This window comes from Onychomys torridus, chromosome 11 (genome assembly GCF_903995425.1).
Source record: "Onychomys torridus chromosome 11, mOncTor1.1, whole genome shotgun sequence".
NCBI lineage: Eukaryota > Metazoa > Chordata > Mammalia > Rodentia > Cricetidae > Onychomys > Onychomys torridus.
Window position 1 is genome coordinate 66008581 of NC_050453.1, and position 21752 is coordinate 66030332.

The window sequence follows — 21752 nt, forward strand, 5'->3', positions numbered from 1 at the left end:
GCTTAGGGGGCTATGCTGAAAAAAGGTGGAAAAACAGTAAGAGCCAGAGGGGACGGATGCCTCCCAGACACAACAGGACCGATGCACATATGAACTCACAGACTCTGGCCACATACACAGAGCCTGTTCAGGTCTAAGCCAGATAGGGCCTCCTTACTGAGAGGGGAAGTGGACACAGAACACAGGATCTAACCAAGAAGCTATCTGCAGCTGACACCTGCTTGCAAATGAAAACTGTTTTCTCCATCAGAGTCTCACCGGGAATACAAACGGCTCCTCAGGGCAGGCCTCAGCAGAGAAGGTTGGCATAAGGGGAGCTTCAGCTGTGTTGACTTTTTCTCTCAAATTGCTTTGTCTGGGCATTTTTTGTCTTATTAGTCTTTTGCTTATATATTTTGTTTTCTGACTCTCTGTGTGTGTGTGTGTGTGTGTGTGTGTGTGTGTGTGTGTGTTCTGAGTGAGTGAGAGACTTTTTCCTTTGGTTTGGTATTTTTTGTGTTTTAAAGAGAGAAAGAAAAGGTGTGGAGTGGGAAGGTGGGGAGGATCTGGGACAAGTTGGGGAAGGGAAAAGCATGATTAGAAGATAGTGTATGAAAAAATTAAAAGTGCCAAACATGCAGTAACAACACCACCCAACACAAAATGGACACAAATGGAAAATTCAAGGACAGAAAGCACTGTACAAAACGTTTAAAAGTGTCACTAGAAAAGGAGGAAATATCAACTCGTCCTACAGCCAAGGGAGCTATCCTTCAAGAATGAGGGCGCTCGTCTTTAATCCCAGCACTTGGGAGGCAGAGCCAGGCGGATCTCTGTGAGTTCGAGGCCAGTCTGGGCTACAAAGAGATCCAGGACAGGTGCAAAGCTACACAGAGAAACCCTGTCTCAAAAAACCAAAACCAAAACCAAAACCAAAAAACCCAAGAATGTGGGCAAACTGAAGACACTCTGTCCCCAGACCAGAACAGTGTCCAGCAGAAAGGCTAAGGGAAGTTAGTCGGTCCACTACCACTAACTTGAAACTCGTAAAGACAACAGAGGCAGCAGGCCAAGGACCAGCTCCTTGGATACAGCGATGAACAAAACCCAAAGAGGCAGGAGCAAGGGCTAAACGCCCAACACCACCACCCAGTGGCGACATCTCACTAAGGAGATTAGCGCCGGTGAGGAGGAGGGCAGCGAGACATCTGCTCAGGTCTGTCAGAGTCTTGGCGTTCAGTGTGCTGGGATCAGAAGATGACACCCAAGTGTCCCAGCATGCACTAATCAAACATGGGTTTGCCCTGCAGTTTGAATCAGTTAAAGAGGATGAGAGTGTGGAAGGACCAAGAATATCTCCAGACAACCTCAAACCAGACACTAGCTGGCTCTCCCACGGACAGCAGAGAGAACTCAAGCTGTCTTTCAGACAGACACAGTGGAACCTTTGATGCGCAAAGAAGAGGGAGCAGGGAAAAAAATCTAAGGAAATCACCTGAATTCACTTTCCCCAGGATTGTACCTGTTTGTCGCAGCATCTTCAACGCTGACATTTTTATGAGTTAAACTATCTTCTCTTGCAGCCTAAGAAAAGACAATAATAAAAAACACTAAATCTTTGAAAGGATTCCTGTAAAAACATAAAAATTAACTTGCTTCAGTTCCAATAAGATGTAATTATAACTTATCAGTTCCATATCTACTATAGCTCTACCCAACAGCCAGATCAATAATCTAAGACTCAATCTAATAATCAAGTTCAGAGTGCTGAATATACTTGGCACATCTTCTCACCACACAGGTATTAATTACTCGAGACACTACAGAGTGTTACCCAATACAAAATCCACACAGATTCAATGCCAGGAGTTTTTAAATTTACATGATATAAAGAACACGGAGCCGGGTGGGGGTGGCGCATGCCTGTAATCCCAGCACTTGGGAGGCAGAGGCAGGTGGATCTCTGTGAGTTCAAGGCCAGCCTGGTCTACAGAGCTAGTCCAGGACAGGCTCCAAAAGTTATAGAAAAACCTTGTCTCGGAAAAAAACCAAAACCAAAAAAACAAAAACAAACAAACAAAAAAACCAAATAAAGAACACAGTTAGCTATATACTTGGCTCCTGTTTCGAGACAGGGTTTCTCTGTGTAGTTTTGGAGCCTGTCCTGAAACTCACTCTGTAGACCAGGCTGGCCTCAAACTCACAGAGAACCATCTGCCTCTGCCTCCCGAGTGCTGGGATTAAAGGCGTGCACCACCACTGCCCAGCTGGCTCCTGTTTCTTAAATTAAATGACTATTTTAAGAAGGAAATCCAAAAGTTTTTCTAAAGATCTCAGTTTTATTACCCAGCATCACTGAGGTAATGTTTAACACAGTAAATATACTCACATCAAATGTCTGATGAATGCTGAAAAATACTCACAGGTGCATAACAAATATGTAACATTTCACTATTCCCCTGTCTGAAAACATTCCTACAATTTCATACAAGCTGCCACCACACAATGCCTACCTTAGTCTCTACTTCTTTAGAGCACCGTGATGTTTTTTATACTGCTCTATTTGTAAACATGTGTGGGTATGCAAGTGTCACCGCACAAGCATGGGGATCAGAGGGCAACTGGTGGGAATCAGTTCTATTCTTCTACCATGTGGGTCTCGGGGACTAAACTGAAGTTGTCAGTCCTGGCCGCAAGCACCTTTATTTGTTAAATCATTTCTCTGGCCCTGGGTGCTGGTTAGTCTTTTTTTTTTAAAATATCAACTTCAAGCTAAGAGTCATCTGAGAAGAGGGAACTTCAATTGAGAAAATGTCCCTATCAGAATGGCCTGTAGAAAGGACTGTGGGGGCATTTTCAATGATTAATTTGGGAGGGGCAGACCACTGTGGGTGGTGCCACTCCCGGGAAGTGCCTCTGAGTACAAAAAAGAAAGCTGGGCAAGCCATGAGGAGCAAGCCAGTGAGCAGCACTCCTCCATGGCATCTGCTTCTGTTCCTTTTCTCTCTCCCCAGACTGCTTTTGGTCATGGTGTTCTATCACAGCAACAGAAACCAGTGACAGACATGAGTGCTGGGACTAACGGTGTACGCCACCACCGCCCGGAGTGATTCTTTCTTTTTGAAGTTAAGAAGATATGTAACATAGCAGACTAAATGAGACCCATTTTATTCCTACTGTACTGGGAACTTTTAACATGACCAGTACTGGGTGTTGTGAAATGCCTTTCCTATATGTAATGAGATAATCTGACTTCTCTGGGGGTAAGGGAGAAGAAGCAGGGTCTCACTATGTAGCTCTCTCTTAAAATCACAGAGGTCCACCTGCTTCTGTCTCCCAAGTGTTAGGATCAAAGGCATGTGCCACCACTCCTGGCCTAACTGTACATATTTTTAAATATGATAAACCAAATTTTCTCCTGACACACACCCTTGTGTGGTCATGAAGAATAACTAACTGTATTTCTACACTATCCATCAGACCTTGATTACACTTTCAAAGAACTTTCCTACCCGTTTGAGAGGATTACTGGTCTGAAATCTTTTTCTTGTAATACTTTGCTCTAGTTTTGGTATGGGGAGAACATAAATAGTGTAAATTTGGAAATTCTCCTTCCTGTCCTATTTTCTGAAAGAGTTTGTGTAGAATTTCTACTGCTTCTTTTTAAAATATTGTGTAGAGCCAGGCATGGTGATGCACACCTTGAATCATAGCATTTGGGAGGCAAGTAGAACTCAGTGAGCTCAAGTCCAGCCTGGTCTACATAGTGAGTTCCAGGACAGTTGGAGCTACACAATAGAAATCCTGCCTCAAAACAAACAAACAAACAATATTGGGTAAGTTTTTACTATGGAGGTATGTGCTTCTGGAATTGTCTTTATGAGGCCAGTCACTATACAATAAAATCCTTGTAATTTCAAGTTATTAAATGATTTCTCATTTTATTCAATCAAAAACGAAGAACTGAAATGTAAGGTCACGCTCTCTTGGTCATTTAGACTACTGTAGGATGCCATGAGCCAGACAGCATACATATAACAAGCATTCATGTCGCACTGTGGTAAAGGTTGGGAAGTCTGAGGTCAAGACAGTGGCCTCGCAGGAGACAAGCCAGTTCCTTGACACTGTTCCAAGAGCATTAAAAAAAATCAGATTATATGTTAATCATACCAGCTGTTACAGTGACTGCCACTATCAGGGCCATGATTTTTATTTATTTATTTTTTAAAAATATGGTCTCACTATGTAACCTTGGCTGGCCTGGGACTCAAGAGATCCGTGTGCCTCTGCCTCCTGAGTACTAGGATTAAAGGTGTGTGCCACCATGCCCGATTGGGCCATACTTTTTAATGTTTATTATGTTCCCAGCAGTGTTCTTTGTCCTTTGCATTATTACTTTCATCCATTCTTAGAATGCATCTTAAGGAAAGCATTACCCTTATCTTATTTAAAACAGAAAACGAAGCTTGAGAAATAAACTAATTTGCCCCTAAACACAAAATTTGAAGGGGCTAGAATAGAAATGAGATTCTAAAGCCTGAACTTCCATATCTTATATTTATCATCTATGACAACAGTATGTCTTGTGTTTGTGTGGAGTCATGCCCTAGTTGGGATTACCACTGCTGTGATGAAACACCATGACCAAAGCAATGGGAAGGAAAGGGTCTATTTGGCTTACACTTCCACATCAATGTTCATCACTGGAGGAATCAGGACAGAACTCAAGCAGGGCAGAAATCCAGAGGCAGGAGCTGATGCAGAGGCCATGGAGGAGTGCTGTTTATACTGGCTTGTTCTTCATGGCTTATCCAGTCTGCTTTCATACAGAAACAGGACCACCAGCCCAAGGGTGGCACCATCCACCAGGGGCTGGGCCCTCCCCCACCATTCACTAATTAGGAAGACGCTCAACAGGCTTGCCTACAACCCGGTCTCTCAGAGGTATGTTCTCAATCTCTCCTTTCTGACTTCTCTGGCTTGTGCCAAGCTGACATAAACTAGCCAGCCCACACCAGGGCAGACCCATGGAAGGAAGCTTACCTTGTGCACTGCCTCTACTTGAGCCTTCAAAATATTGCTCTTGAAGTCAGGAGGAACCCTCACTGTGTTCAATCCTGGGCTCTCAATGGCATTATTAAGACATTTCTCAGTCAACTTTATCACTTCTTCCTGAGTGTTCAAAAACAGAATCACTCTTGATAGGCCATAGTTATGTGGGAATTGGAATGTTGAATGTTCATATTCAGACAACCAGGAACTCACATGCCTCAGGCAGCTGTCTCCTGTTCCAGACACTCACTCCTGCAGCCATCTACTGCAGATAAAGAGCTCCAGCATGAAAGGGATTGACCCCTAGAGTGTCTAATCTGAAATCCACCTGGGATAAATGTCACTAAGTGTCACATGTCCTCCAGGAAGGTCTTAGTTCAACCATTTCAGTAACGCAGTTGCTTAAAGATAGGAATTAGGTCCTGAGATGTGTAAAGGTCCTGACCATTCATATTTCGTGTTTCTAACTCTGGAGCTGTTACCAGGGAAAGAGGTAACTTTTTGTAACAAATTATATGTAACCACTAATGTAACAAATATGTAAACATTCTCAAAGACACTGATGAAAACAAATAACCAATCCACTCAATAAACACTGTAATTAAATAGAGGTAGACCAGTACATTTAAAAGAAATGTAACCAGTTTGTACTACATTGAATATTAATATTAATATTATTATTATTTTGTTTTGTTTTTTGTTTTTGGAGCTGAGGCTCGAACCCAGGGTCTTGCCCTTGCTAGGCAAGCACTCTACCACTGAGCTAATCACGGGACAGCTGCTGGGCTTAGGACTGCATATCATACCACCTCCAAGTCTGAACAAATTTGATGTCCTTATTTCAATTTTGATGTTTCTCAATGTGGTCTATTTCAGCCTCTAGGCAGCACCCTAAAATCCGAACTTAAAAATTTTGTTTTTTGAGAGAGTCTCCTTATGTAGCTCAGACTGGCCTTGAACAAGTAATTCTTTGGCCTCGAGGCATCCCAAAGGCTGAGACTGGAATGTACCAGCAAGCTTGGCTCTAAATCTGAATTTTTAACAAGCTTTCCTATGTAATTCTGATATAAAAGAGCATGAGAATCACTTTTTAAGATTTGATCTTGCCTGTAACCTCCTAGCTCCCGTTAGCAGAAGGAAGTCTCTGTGTGTGCTCGTGCGTGGGGGAGGGGGGAGGAGGGAGAGAGCGTGTGCGAGCGCTAATGGGGACCGAACCTAGGACCTTGTGCATCCTATTCTTTTGGTTTTAATTTAGAGACAGGATCCCACTAGGCTTTCCAGACTGATGCTGAAATCACTCTGTACCCTTGGCAGGTCTTGAACTTATGGTTCTTCAGCTTTAGCTTTCCAACTATCTGGGATTATGGCCCTGAGCCACCAAGCTCAGCTCCCTGTAATTCTCATGTTCTTTTATAACACGGCTCATTTACAGGTACTGACATTTCCCCTTTCCTGAACTACTATGGTGCAGAGTTGAGCACTTCTTAATCATTTGCACATCCTCATTTCAAAGCCTCAGAAATACACATTAAAGTGAAAAAAAAAAAATACAACCCCTTAACCTATGACTTTCAGTCAGCCCAGTGATGTTTTTCACTTAGTTTTTTAATTATGCGTACAAATGTGACTGTATGTGCATGAAAGCGCAGTGCCCACAGTGGTCAGAAGAGGGCATCAGATACTCTGCAACTACAGTGACAGAGGATCATGAGCTACTACATGGGTGAGTCTCCATGTGGGTGCTGGGAATTGAACCCAGGAGAGCTGCCAGTGCTCTTAACTACTGATTATCTCTCTAGTTCCTCAGTGTCTCTTTAAAAAAACCACCATGAGCCAGGAGGTGGTAGTGCACGCTTGTAATCCCAGCACTCGGGAGGCAGAGCCAGGCGGATCTCTGTGAGTTCGAGGCCAGCTGGGCTAGAGATCCAGGAAAGACGCAAAGCTACACAGGGAAACCCTGTCTCGAAAAACAAAAACAAACAAACAAACAAAAAACAAAAAAAAACCCCACCATGAGTTGGGTGGTCCCAGCACTTAGGAGGCAGAGGCAGGAGGACCTCTGATTTTGAGGGCAGACTGGTCTACAGAGTGAGTTACATGACAGCCAGGGCTGCACAGAGAAATCCTGTCTCAAAACAAACAAACACCAATCAACCAGACAAACAAATGTCCATCATGAGAGACCTTAATTTTTATTTATTTTTAAGACAGTGTCTCACTAGGTATCCCTGGCTGGCTGGAAACTCACTATTTAAAAGCAGTCTGGCTTTGAACTCACTGAGAGATGCCTGCTTCTAACCTTAAAATAATTTCTTTCTGTGTTTATTTTTATTTTATGAGTGTTTTGCCTGCATGTATGTATGTGCACCGCGTGTGTGTCTAGTGCCTGCAAGCTAAGGAGAGGCTGTCTAAACTTGGGAGTAATAGATGGTAGCTAGCTGCCACATGGGTGCATGGAACCAAACCTGGGTCCTCTGCAAAAGCAGCAAGTGCTCTTAGCCACCAAGCCGCCTCTCAGCACCACCCGCTGATCCCAGTCCTCTTCAGCCCCATTAAAGGTCCTCATGCTGCCATGCAAGTTTCCTCCTTTGCCTGCATATTGACACACTTCACCTTTTAAAATGGGAACACAGGTTTTCAGAGCTCAACAGACTGACTTCCCACCAAAAATGAGACAGTATCGTGGTGCTGGTTAGTTCTCGGCCAACCTGATACAAGCTAGGCTTTTCTGAGAAGAGGGGATCTCAACCGACAAAATGCCCCCTCAGAGTGGCCTGTTGGCCACCTGTGGGCATTTTAATGACTGGTGTGGCGCGGTGCTGCGCCTGGGTAGGTGGTCACAGGTTGTAGAAGAGTAAGCCAGTAAGCAGCATCTCCTTAAGGCGTTCGCTTTACTTCCTGCCGTGAGTTCCTGCCCTCACTTCCTTTCATGAAGGACAGTAAACTGTAGATGAAATGAATCCACCCCTCTCCAAGTTGCTTTTGGTCACGGCCTTTACGACAGTAACAGAAAGCAAATTAAGACAGCTGTCTTGGAAAGTCAGTCTTTTTGGGAACCATGACACTGTATAACAAGTAGACACACAAGAGACCCCAATACCTGGCTGTTGACATTAATGTCAACGGGAGGTCGTGGAGATGGCAAGATATTCTGCTCCATTTCCAGCTGTTTGAGCTTCTCTGTGTCATCTTTTAACACTGGGGAAAAAAGCAAACCTTCTCATTAGTCTGCCTGGCTCTGACAGTTATATGAGGGTGTACACTGAAGTCTGTTTTTCCTTCATTCAAAGTGGAGTAAGCTGGACAGTGGTGGTCCACGCCTTTAATCCCAGCACTTGAGAGGCAAAGGCAAATGAATCTCTGAGTTTGAGGCTAGCCTGGTCTACAATTCGAGATCCAGGAATGCCAGAGGTACAGAGAGAAACCCTGTCTTGTGGGGAAAATGGGGAGTGTTAAGAAATCATGTCCTTTGGGTCAAAGGGATCTTCTGAAAATGCCTGTCAATAAAGCCAGTGGCTTCTTTGTCTGGCTGCACATTACAACCATATATATCTAGGGCCTTCAAGAAATTTTGAATTCCTAGACTTGTCTTCGAGCAACCTTTTAGAAATCTTTGCTTCTGGTGCGTGTGTGTGTGTGTGTGCGTGTAGGTCAGAGGACAACTCTAACAGGTTGCTTGTGTCCTTTTCATTCTTCCTTGCCACCATAGGTTATTATGGTGATATTTTATTTGTGCTGGAATGTGATTTTATTTGTATGTTAATAAATAAAAGTGCCTGGGAGTCAGAGCTAATAGCAAGCCATAGCAGAAGTCTGGCAGTGGTAGCACACGCCCTTAATCCCGATCACATGACAGGCAGATCTCTGTGTGTTCAAGGACACCACCGGCATGGAGACACACGCCTTTAATCTCAGTATCAACCACATAGACCCGGAGGTCTGTATAGACAGGAAGTGACGAGGAGGTCATGTCGTTGGGTTTATAACCAATGAGAAGACAGAACAGAAAGTCAATAAAAAGACAGACACACAGGAAGTAGGTCTCTTTCTGAGAGGAAGGAGGACAGCAAGGGGTAAGAAGACCGTCTTGGTCTTAGTTCTTTGCTACTGCTCTGACCTCTTGGGTTTTAACCCTGCATTTGGCTCTGTTTCTTATTTAATAAAACCGTTCATAGGGTTGGGGATTTGGCTCAGTGGGAGAGTGCTTGCCTAGCAAGCACACGGCCCTGGGTTCAATCCTCAGCTCCAAAAAAAAAAAAAAACAACAACAGATTTATATCTACAGGTTCTGCAGATGGAACTCAGACCTCCAGGCTTAACTTAGCAGCAAGGACTTTTACCCACAGAACCATCTCATTGGTCAAGAATAATTGTACCAGACTCTAGAACACTGGTTCTCAACCTTCCTACTGCTGGGGGCTGACCCTTTATTACAGTTCCTCATGTTTGGTGACTACCTTCAAGTATAAAATTATTTTTGCTGCTACTTCATAACTGTAATTTTGCTACTGCTATGAACTGTAATATAAGTATCAGATATGTAGGATATCTGATATGCAATCCCTGTGAAAGGGTCATTTGATCCCCAAAGGGGTCATGACCCACAGGTTGAGAACCTTTGCTCTAGAAGAAAGCCTCTGATAAGTATACTCCTTAAACTCTCCAGGGGCTCTTAATGCACAGAGCTAAAAGTTGCTAACCCAATACTGGTCTTTCCTAAATCCTCCTTACCCATTTACTTATTTCTGGCTTTGCTATGCTCTAAATTATTGACTGAACTTAGCCTGATGCAGACGCTTGCACTGATAAACTAATATTTTCTTTTTTTTTTTTTTTGAACTAAAGCTGTTCAGTTGACAAATATCCTGAGACACAGAACAAATGGGCAAAACGACACAGAAACCTAGCTATTATTATACCTACTCTTTCCATGAGAGAAGCCTTTCTTTCCGAGGTGAGTGGCCCACCAAGGACCAGCACTCCCTCTTGTGAAATTCTGGATCCATTCCTGTTAGGTAATTCCTGGATGCCAGACCAGACTTGCCTCTATCACAGCCTTTCCCTTCGCACTGATTAGCAATTAGCCCATCATGTTAGCCTGTAAGGCAGAGCTCCCACCACAAGGTGACACACTACACTCCCCAACCTGGTGTGCCTGCCTGCTTGCCTGATTTGGTGGCTAAGCACCCTTTTGCAACTACCTTTCTGGGTTACTTTTACTTTGTGTTTCTCTCTGTTCCCAGGGAATGATGTTCCTTAGATCAGTAACCATGCCCGGATGTAAAATTTCTCGCCATGTGGGGAAGGGCCCAGGAGAGCTCTGCAGTGGCCAGGTAACTGTGCATGGAACAAGGAAGAAAAACCGATAAGGAGTGGCAAAGTATCTCTTTGGCATTCGGGACACCTGACTATACTGTGCTCTGAGCACGAAGGAAATGTGGAGCCCTGATCCACAGTTCCAAGGTGTTCAGGTGACCTCACACAGCTTATCAGCTGTCTCTTAGATCTAGTCAGGAGTTTCTATCAATCTGACAAGAGGTGGCAAAGATGCTGACTTGGAGTACAAGAAGTCTCTACTCCTGGGAAACAGGGACTCGGTCTCTAAGAGACTCCCATATTTGGGATAGGAAATAGCAAAAGTAGAAAGAGCTCTGGGAAAAATGAAAGTAGGAATACAATTCTCTTACAGTTCACGGGAAACTCAAAACAAAAAATAAAAGAACCCCACGGATGATAAAGGCTGTTGTTTCATGTGGACCCAGGGCCTATCTGTATGCTGTCGGCCTTCTGGACTGAATTCAAGGGTCCCATGAAAAGCGAGTCTCCCAACTCCTAAGCTAACATGTTGGCAACAAGAATCTCATTGCTCAGGAAAAGCCTGAAGTGGCGATATGAAGAAGAATGGCCTCCATAGCTGGGCGGTGGTGGCGCACACCTTTAATCCCAGCACTCGGGAGGCAGAGCCAGGCGGATCTCTGTGAGTTCGAGGCCAGCCTGGTCTCCAAAGCGAGATCCAGGACAGGCTCCAAAACTACACAGAGAAACCCTGTCTCAGAAAAAGAAAAAAGGAGAATGGCCTCCATAGGCTCATGTGTCTGAATGCTTAGTTACCAGGCACAGATACTACTTGAGAAGGATTAAGAGGTGTTTCCTTCTTGGAGGAAGTGAGTCACTGGGGGTGGGTTTTGAGGTCTCAAAAGCCCAAGCAGGCCCAAGTGGCTCTTTTTTCCTGCTGCCTGCAGACTGGGATGTAGGACTCTCAGCTCCTTCTCCAGCTCGTCTGCCTGTGAGCCACCATGTCCCACCATGATGATAATGGACTAAACCTCTGAACTGTAAGCCAGCCCCAATCACATCCTCCTTTGTAAGAGTTGCCTTGGTCAGTGTCTTCTTCACAGACATAGAACAATGACTAAGACAACAGACTATATTCTGTTGGAGAAAGGGTGATCAGTCCTTTATCTGACAAAAATGGAGATGAAAGAAACCCAACAACATGAAAGGGATCTTCAAGACGTCCCTTCTCCCTTCTCTTAAGAGAAATCCTCAGGTCTTATCCCCTCAGGCTCCTGTGGCTGACTGATGGCCATGTGGTGGAAACTAAATGTTAAGGTTAACTCAGTAACTTTTCTCTCTGGACGCAGGACTTTCTTCTCCACTATGGTTCCTCCAGAGAACCTGGGAAACTCTGGATCAGGCTTGGGGGAAGGAAGGGCAGATACCACCAGGAGTGGTAGGTCTGTCACTGCCTTAAGACCATGTGGTCAGTCCCCAGGCAGCTGCTTTTCTTACTAGTAAAAGCACCACACAAGGCTGCTAAGCTTATAAATCAGGACGAACTATTTTTCACAAGTTAGTTCTGAGGGTCTTAAATTATGTCAATATGGATCAGAATCACAGATGCCTGATCTCAGGCATCACTATGCTGAGGTGGGACAAAATGGTGCCAAGGTAACTTTCTCCTTTCCAGTTTCTCCAAGTGCTCTCAGAGCAACAGGACCACATACAGGCATAAAGTACATCTCCTCATTCCTTCTGCTTCATTAACAGGCTCCCCTGCCAGCAACAGCGCGTACCTTGGAGCTGAACAGAGATCAAAATGAGATCAAGATGACATTGTTCGGTGTTCACAATTACAATTGTGTTGAGATACATGGACTCCCCTTCCGCAGGGTAAGAACATGGAATGTCTTCTCTGAGTCTTTGCTTTGCTTTTCTGGGCCTACACACCTAGGCCACATAGACTGTCTCCTGCTCTGTCCATGTTAACCTAACATAGGGGATTTTTGTTTTAAAGAAAAGGAAGTGAGAGTCTCCACTCCGTCTGTGGAATGTGTGGGTCCCACACAGACTTGAGCCCCAATGGGAGATGGGCTCGTTTTTTTTTTCACAGACCGAACTCACCACAGTATAAAGTAACCACATGGCTTTGTCACCGTCAAGATGGAGGCAATGTTACCACCTTGGCCAAGACTGTGGCAATGTTACCACCTTGGCCAAGACTGTGAAGGCCATACGACTTTACCACAATCTTGGTTAATGCAACCACTGGAATAAACCAAAATGGCAGCGCCTCTAAAACCTCCCAGTACCACTGGACATTCCCCGATTCCACACGGCAGTTAGGGGATATGCATGAAAGAGTGATGATACCCAGAGGAACACACAGGCTTCTCTCCAGGTAACCAGTTTCTTGGCTGAAAGCCAGGAATGTTTTTGGGCTCATAGTAGCTTCACCCTTTCCAGAGACTAGTGATGCCAGATATGTTTGGCATCTAATCTGGTTTCTAAATAATTCAGGGTTACCTCTCTTCAGAAAGGATGTTAGAAAAGGTAAATGCTCATTAAAAGAAAACTTCTAGTCAAAATAATACAATATAATCTCTGACCTAACACTCAAGTTGGTCCAGGTCAATTCCGTGGCCAAGGCCCTCTCAGGAAGGTGGCTTACCTTAAGCCCTGCTAACAAATCCCTTGTGTGTTAGAGGCCTTGTCCAGAGATTCATCAGACCACTCTCAATCAACATTTCCTAGTCACTTTTAACAATAAATCATTTGTTACTAGAGACTTCAGAAGGTCAGTGTATGCTGGCTGAGTTTAAAAAAAAAAAATGTACAATGGGGGTATATGTCAGAAAGTCTTTTCTTTCAAAGACAGGTAACTACCCAGAGCCAGTATTTTACAAACCTCCTCCACCTTGTGAAACTCTTGCAAACATGCCTGTTAACCTGACCCCTGGATGCCAAACATTCCTGAGACTTGACTCTAGCACACCTCTTCCTTAACAGCATTTAGGAATTGGCCAACAGTGTCAGTATGTAAGGGCCAGCTTGCAGCAACAGGGTGACACAGAGACCACACTGTGATAGGATCGAAACTAAGTGATCCCCACCTGGTGTGCTCTCTTGCTGGGCTGAGCACCCTTTGGAAAGCCATGTTGTTGAGCTACGTTTGCCTTGTTTGTGTGTCTCCGTGTGATGCCAGGAGTATTCTTTTCCAAATGACTTCATGTAACTCTTCATTTTCATACTATAACCATTATAAAATACAGAGTACATGGACAGGAAGACAGAGAACATGAAGGTGGTGGGCACGAAAATATATGCTTGCATTCCCAAGACCTTGGAGGCTGGGGCAAGTGGATCACTCCAAGTGACCACAAGGCCAGCCTAAACTCCAAAGCATGTTCTAGGTGAGCCTGGGCTACATACTGAGACCTTGTGTCAAACCAAACCAAACCAAATCAGATTTTCGCTCTCTAAACAATTTTGTGTGTGTGTATGGTGTAAGTGCATGTATGTGTTTGTGTGTATGAGAGGATGGATAGTACAGAGACCAGAAGTCAATGTCAGGTGTCTTCCTCTAACGCTATTTTTTTTTTTTTTTTTTTAATTTGAGGCAGGGTTTCTCTCTGGAGAGCATCAATTTAGCTAGCTCGGCTTGCTGTGAGCTTGGGAATCCTCTTGTCTCTGTCTTCCCCCTGCCCTGCTTGGGTCATAGACATGTGCTGCCATGCCTGGATTTTAGGTGGGTGCTGGGCACCTGAACTTCAGAGTCTCGTGATTCTGTGGCATGCACTTTACCAGTGGAGCTATCTCCCCAACCCCAGGACTTGCGCTCTTGGTATAAAAATGCTCTAACTAGTCTCACTGACTGACTGAGGAAATGGTATAAATAGGAACTAAGTTACATTAATTAAAGAGCTTCCTATGCTTCTGCCACCACTTCTATAGCATTCAAGCCCTTCTCGAATGCTTTATATAATGAGAAACACACTAACTCTTAGGTATCTATATCTAGGGTATGGCAGAAGGAACTTAAAATATTTTCCTTATAACTGATGTACTGTAAAAATCTGCTTCACTACATTTGTAAATTGCTCCTCTAAGATTCAACAGTAAAACATTACACATAAATAAGTTCATATATGACTTCAAAGTATACAGAGAATTGTCTTATTATTGTATGTAAATGATGTGTGTGTAGGAGGGAGTATGTGCATGGCACCCTGGGTGTGTGGAGGTCAGGGGACAATTCTGTTGAGTTTGTTCTTTCCCTTTGCCTTCATGTGAGTTCCTGGCATCAAACTTGTATCAGATTTATGCAACAAGCACGTCCCTGGCTGAGCCATGATACTAGACCCTTATTTGATAATTTATGGGACCCACTCCATTATACCATGTCACCCTCCCCTGATACAATTTGCTAACAATTACAGACTTAGTATTGTTTGGGGGAGGGGGGGCTGGAGAGATGGCTCAGTGGCTAAGAGGTCCAATTCCCAGCACCCACATGGTGGCTCACAACCATCTGTAATGAGATCTGGTGCCCCCTTCTGTATATATAATAAATAAATAAATCTTAAAAAAAAAAAAACAACACACCAAAAAACTCTGAAAAAAAATAATTGTTTGGTAATGCAAGATTATTATGGCACTGAAGGCACCATTAAACTTTTAAAATTTATATAACATAAAATGGATAAAATCAGTATTTCCATCTCCATGAAAAAGATGTAGAACATAGTCCTTTATGTCAAGTAGCCACTGTATTCATGAGATCAACTGTGCCTGTGTGAGTCCATCATGATTAGTCTGGTGGACTGTTGACATTCCCTCATAGAGGGGGAGGTGGGTCATTGGATCCTCACCTGAGGATCCAGCCACCCTTCCTAGCCATTTGGATACATTTTATCCTAACAGCACACGGGCTGGGGAGAAAGTGTCTGGGAGAGTGGCTGGAGTATACAGGCTGGGCAAGACTAACTAACAGGGATCATTGACATGCTGTTCCGGAGCTCTGCCATGCTGTATGGGACCTTCCGGTGCAGCTGCTTTGGGGTCACCAACAGTCACCTGCAACTGCTCACTCACACTCTGTAAGTAAGCCCAATCAACTCGCTGTTCCCCAGGGTGAACTTTGGTGGAATCATACTTTTGTCCTGGGGACCTTATGAGGATGGATTAGATTGTGTTCACATCTCCCCCAGGAGGAATTCTCCTAACAGCAGGCTATTTTTTTTCTGATCTGTGAAGTACTTTGCTTGAAGGCAGGATCTAGATTTGATGGCTTTGGTTTGTTATCTTGTATCTTTTTTAAGTTAAGGAAGAACAACCATTTATAACAGAAAGTAGAGTCCAGGGCAAGGTCATCAAAATTTAAATATATAAAAGAAATTATGAAAGAGGAAATACTAGTATCTGACAAACAGAAATGAAGGATTTTTTTTTTTTTTTTTAAGATTTATCTTTAATTATGTGTATGGGAGTGTTTGCCTGTGGGTAGGTGCATATGCATGCAGATTGCCTCCGGAGGCAGAGGTGATATATGCCCCTGGAGCTGGAGTTACAGGCTGCTGTGAGCCTCACAATGTGGGTGCTGAGAACCAAACACAGGTCCTCTACAAGAGCATCTGTGCATGTGACCTCTGAGCCATCTCTCTCCAGCTTCGTGAAGAATGTCCAATGACTTTAGAAAAACTAAATGGAATTGAAAGGGAAAAATCAGTAGCCATCTTGAGGGACACTCCCTTGCCACCATCTCCAAAGGTATTTGCTGACCAGCAGTTTTAGAACTGAGCAGAAGTTGAACTTACGGGAAGATAAGGCTGAAACAATAAATCTATCTATCCTGGGCTTGGCAAAACAAGATATGGGGAGTGATGGGCTCAACTGACCAGAAGTTGAACTCAGGGGAGAGTGGGACTGGAACAATAAATCTGAATGTATATAATCTGGGTTCAAAAAAAGCAGGACATAGGGAGCAAAATCTTATGTCTCTGTAGATACCCTGAATCCTGTTAGCCATCAGTAACCTCATGCTTATAGTTCAGCCAGTAACTTCAAAGAACTACCTCACCCCTAGCCTCCTTGTCCATTCTCAAACTGCATGTAAACCTTTCCTATATAAAGCCCTTCAAGTGAGTGCTCAGGGCCATCCTCCTCTACCCGCTGTGTTGGATGTTGGACTTAGACCAAGCCCGAGCTTTCCAGTTATCAATAAACCCCTTTGTGTTTTGCACTGGATATTGGCTCTGTGGTGGTCTTGCTTGGGGGTCTTGTGATGTGGGCACAACAATATTACTTCAAAATTGCCAACATAATAATTTAGTTACCTCTTGTTGAAGAGTTTAAACAACATCACCATGTGCTAGAAGGGCTGTTTGGCAGGGTGTCTGCAGTGCTTGCCTAGGATCTCATCTGCACCACAGTGTTCTTTAGCATGCTCTGTGGACACAAGCCCTCATCTTTCTCTCATTCATTCTCAGTGACTAGATGTCACTGGCAAGCTCTGGAGACTTCAGGCGGCAGAGCACTCACACTTTCTGTGAGTTCCTTAAAGATGGCATCTAATTTTACCTATGACACAATAAAACTGGCAAGAACCATATAAACACAAGCTGCCTGAAAGCGAACCCTATTACACCGAGCTGCAACAATAAACTCCTGTTTAAAACAATTTAAGGGCTGGAGAGATGGCTCAGCTGTTAAAGGCTAGACTCACAACCAAAAAAAAAAAAAAAAAAAAAAAAAAAAAAAATTCAGCTTTCCAATCAAACCAACTTGCAAATACACAAGTACTTTCAATGAGCAGTTTACTTTTTCCTTGCAGCCCCTGAAAAAAAGGAAGGAAAGAAGCATTCATTCTTTTCAGCAACTAGGTAGTAATAGCAAAATATCTTCTATGAGCTGAAAGATGCTGAAGACAAAACATCCCTCAACCCTGGGCCCCAGGAGATCTTTAAGGAGTTTCAGAGACAGGGTCTTACTATTACATCGAGGCTGGCCTGAAACTCATGATCCTTGTATCCCTGCTTCCATTATCTTCTTAACTTATACTCAAAGGACAAGTAAAAACTCAGAATGAACAACTGCAAATTTATAATCACTCATGATACTATAAATGTTATATTATCTTGACTTGGAGTACAGCTTGTGTCATGATATGAGGTCATGTTATCTTAAACTTTCCCTGGTGTTCTCCTTAATCAAAAGGCAAGAGGATTAAAGTATTCTCAACTAAGCTATTAGGTACATTTTGGGAGGAAGTGGTTTAAATATCTTGCTTCAAAAGGAGATGAAACTACCATATTGATTTCCAAAGTGGCTTTACAAGTTTGCAGTCCCAGCAACATTAGAGGATTGTTCCCCTTGCTCCATATCCTCTCCAGCATGAGCTGTCATTTATGTTTTTGATCTTAGCTATTCTGACAGGTGTAAGATGGAATCTCAGAGTCATTTTGATTTGCATTTCCCTGATGGCTAAGGATACTGAAAATTTCTTTAAGTGTTTCTCAGCCATTTGAGGTTCTTCTGTTGAGAATCCTGTTTAGATCTATACCCCATTTTTTAATTGAATTATTTGGTATTTTGATGTCTAGTATCTTGAGTTCTTTACATATACTGGATATCAGCCCTCTGTCAGATGTGGAGCTGGTAAAGATCTTTCCCATTCTGTAGGCTGTTGTTTTGTCCTATTGATTGTGTCCTTTGCTTTACAGAAGCTTTTTAGTTTCATGAGGTCCCATTTATTAATTGTCGTAATAGCCAAAAGCTGAAAACAACTTAGATGCCCCTCAATTGAAGAATGGATAAAGAAAATGTGGTACATTTACACAATGTAGTAGTACTGAGATGTTAAAAACAATGACATCAAGAAATCTGCAGGCAAATAAACAGAACTAGAAAAAAAAATCATCCTGAGTGAGGTAACCCAGACCCAGAAAGACAGTCATGGTATGTACTCACTCATAAGTGGATACTAACTGTAAAGTAAAGGATAACCATGCTACAATCCACAGACGAGAGTCTAGGTAACAAGGAGGATTCAAGGAGGGATGCTCAGATCTCCCTGGGAAGGGGAAATAGAAAAGAGGGATCAGGTGTGTGGGGGCAGAGTACTGAAAAAGATAACCGGAAAGGGGGGCATTTTGGGGTGAGACAGAAACCTGTGCAAGGGAAACTTCCAAGAATCTACAAGGATGACCCCAGCTAAGTCTCCTAGCAATAAGAGTTGCCTGGCCATCTTCAGTGACCAGACAAGACTTCCAGTGGAGGGACTGGGACACCAACCCAGCTACACAACCTTCGACCTACAGTCTGCCTCTGCCTATGGGATATACTGGGGTAAGGGTGGCACCGAGACTGTGGGAGTGGTCAGCCAACTGGTTCAGCCTCAGACCCATGCCACGAGAGTTAGCCCACCCCCTGACACTGCCTGGAGCAGCAGGACCCAGAGGCTGATAGCCCAGAGACCTACAATAGAACCAAATACAACTGGAGGGAAAAAATGTCAATGTAATGATGCCTAATGATATTCTGCTGTATTCATAGATTGGTACCTTAGCCCAGTTGTCACCAGAGGGGCTTCACCCAGCAACTGATGGAAACAGATGCAGACCCACAGACAAACATTAGACCGAGCTTGGGGAATCTTGTTAAAGAAAAGGAAGAAGGGCTGTAGGAGCCAGAGTGGTCAAGGACATCACAAGAAAACCCACAGAATCAACTAACCTGGGCGCATAGGAGCTCACAGAGGCTGAACTGACAACCAAGGAGCCTGCATGGGACTGTCCTAGGCCCTCTACATATATGTGACAATTGTGTAGCTTGGTCCGCTTGTGGAACTGCTAAGAGCAGGAGCAGGGCTGTCTCCGACTCTGTTACAGGCTTTGGGACCCTACTCCTCAGACTGGGTCCCCTTGCCCAGCCTTAACATAAGGGAGGTGCTTAGTCTTGCTGCAACTTGATATGCCATGCTTTGTTGATATCCACGGGAGACCTGCCCTTTTTGGAATAGAAACTGAGGTTGAGTGGACTGTGGGCTGGGACAGAGGGGAGGGGAGGGAGGGACTGGGAAGAGAGGGGAGAGGAGGGAGGGGAAACTGCCATCAGGATGAAAAATAAATAAAAGGAGATGTAATCAAAAGGTGTTGGGATTGGAGTTAGCTCATCAGGTATGGGTGCTGGGTTCGAAACCTGATGATGTGGACCTGAGTCTGGTCCTGGCACTCACGTGGTAGAAGGAGAAAAGTGGCCCTCAAAGCTGCCTCCAGCCTCCCCATGCACACCATGGTACACCCCACCAAACACATGCATGAAATAAAGATGTTTTAAATGTCACTGATAGATTACACAACAGGTACTTACTCTCACATTCAACTTTGGGCTCCTCTAATTCATTTGACCTGGTGGCCACATTAATGTCATCTGGTGCTGTGGATGTTTCCCAAGTATCTGATGTCCTTGTTATATCACCAATGGTTGTTTCTAGTAAGTCTGGGCTATTTAGCAAATCAACATTCAGGGGCAAGCTGTAAAAGTAACAGAAAGTTTACTTAAACTAGTAAATTTATCATTAAAGTAAATTAAAATATAAATAAAAACATTGGAAAAAATTAATTGACAAGTTTTATTGAACTGTCTTTATTCACTTTTCAAAAGTCTTTGGATATACTTTTTCCAGGCAAGATGGAGCAAAAGGGAATGGATTAGCTTCCAACCTGAGATAACCTGCAGGGGAGAAAGAAACTATTCTCAGGACAATAGACAACAAGGGTAACAAAAGAGAATGATTCTGAGTCAAGAAACAAGAGGTGAACACCTGGAGGACCCTGAGTGCACATTCAGGCCACAGTGCAGAGGCAGGGCCAGGTGGTAGAGCAGGGGACTATCTCAGGTAACAGGATGAGATGAGAAGAGTCTGGGGAGACTAAAGTAACTAGAAATCTGTGAGCAACACCCAGGTTGCTAATGAGGACACCCTTGGTTGTATCCCCAAGGGTATCTCTGCAGGCCAGTTTACCAGAAGAGGAACACCTGGAGTGTAGGCAGCACCAAACCACAGATGGGGGTCCCAGGATGAAGAAAGAGGGAAAAGGGGGTTGGAGAGATGGTTTAGCAGGTAAAGCATGCCCCTTGCAGGCATAAGGACATGAGTTTGGAGACCCAAAACAGATGCAGGGCAGATGAGGACAGATGCAATAGGTGAGTATCCTAATGCTCCTACAAGGAGATGTAAACCAGACACAGGAGCATCTCGGTGGCTAGCTAGCCTAGTGTGCAGTGATGAACAAGAGACTCAATCCAATAGGATGGGAAGTGAGGACCAGCACCTGAAGCTGTCCTTGACCACACTCACACACAAATGTGCACACAGATGAAAAAGCATCACATGAAAAGGGAAGAAGGAGAAAGCCATCTTGGTCAGCCACCAGGACCAAGTGGTTCCTGCCATTATGCTTTCACAAGAGGACAGACTGCATTCCCCTGAACTGGACACCCAAATAAATCCTTTCCCCTTAATTTGCTTCCGTCACAAAAAGGGAAAAGTAGCTGATACAAATCAAAGGCCGAGTGCCATTGGAGCAAACAGGACAGAGTCCTGGAGGTAAGCAGGGGCATGCTTGCTAGAAAACCACCCTCAAGGCCTGAGAAAGAACTACCTGAAGGCATGAGAGGGAAGTTGTGGTACTCAACACTGATTCTACTGACACAGTGAAAAGATAATTTACAGAGCACTGAGTGAGTATTCAGGAGCATGCTGTAAGGTTCAGACCACTACCAGGTCAACCATGTCTGAAAACAAGACTTCAAGGACAGCCAGCCAAATGATGCAGTAGGCAACAAAGCAGGACTCAGTCAGACTACTCGAAGGGGACTAGCTATGCAGACAAGCACCAGAAAGCCAACTATTTGAGAATAGACAATCACCACCTCAACTGAGTGAAACTTTTCAGTTTGAGTTTTTCACAACTGAAAATTTACTACAGAGCAACAGTGATCAAGACAGCGTAGTATCAGGGCCAAGACAGTGCCAAGATTAATCTGGATTTTTACCACGAGTGAACCAAAGTACTTAGGAGCTGAACTGAAAATGTGAACAGGCGACTGAAGAGGGAGCCTGGCCTGAGTGAGCAGGTCACTTGGGGACAGTCCCGAAGGGACTATCTTGCCTTGACCCTTTCTGCTCCTGGTGGGGAGGGCGTAAACTGCTCTGCTCTTCCCAGAACAACGAACTCATGACATCATAAAGCACATCTTTCCTTTTAAGTTATTCCAAGAGTTCTGTCACAGCTACAGAAAGCTTGCCTAACAGATGTACGACTTGAAATTCTAGAATTCCTTTTATTTATAGTTCATTTTTTGCCAAAACAAATCAATGGGAGAAAAGATAGTTTTATCAACAGATTAGACTACTTACTATTTGGCTTAAAAAAAAA

The 21752-nt window shown here is 43.9% G+C and overlaps 1 protein-coding gene across 8 annotated transcripts in view; it reads right to left on the minus strand.

The window, feature by feature from the left end:
* Epb41l5 (erythrocyte membrane protein band 4.1 like 5) overlaps positions 1 to 21752 on the minus strand; it is a 117721-nt gene that overhangs the window by 17921 nt on the left and 78048 nt on the right. For 6 of the 8 annotated variants that reach the window (XM_036202297.1, XM_036202292.1, XM_036202296.1 and 3 more), the window contains 4 exons: positions 19681 to 19844; positions 8132 to 8229; positions 5023 to 5151; positions 1475 to 1563 (listed from right to left, as the gene is read on the minus strand). In XM_036202297.1, the coding sequence (XP_036058190.1) occupies positions 1475 to 1563; positions 5023 to 5151; positions 8132 to 8229; positions 19681 to 19844 (480 nt within the window). The remainder of the gene's footprint in view (positions 1 to 1474; positions 1564 to 5022; positions 5152 to 8131; positions 8230 to 19680; positions 19845 to 21752) is intronic. The other 2 variants (XM_036202295.1, XM_036202293.1) reach the window with 1 other exon arrangement.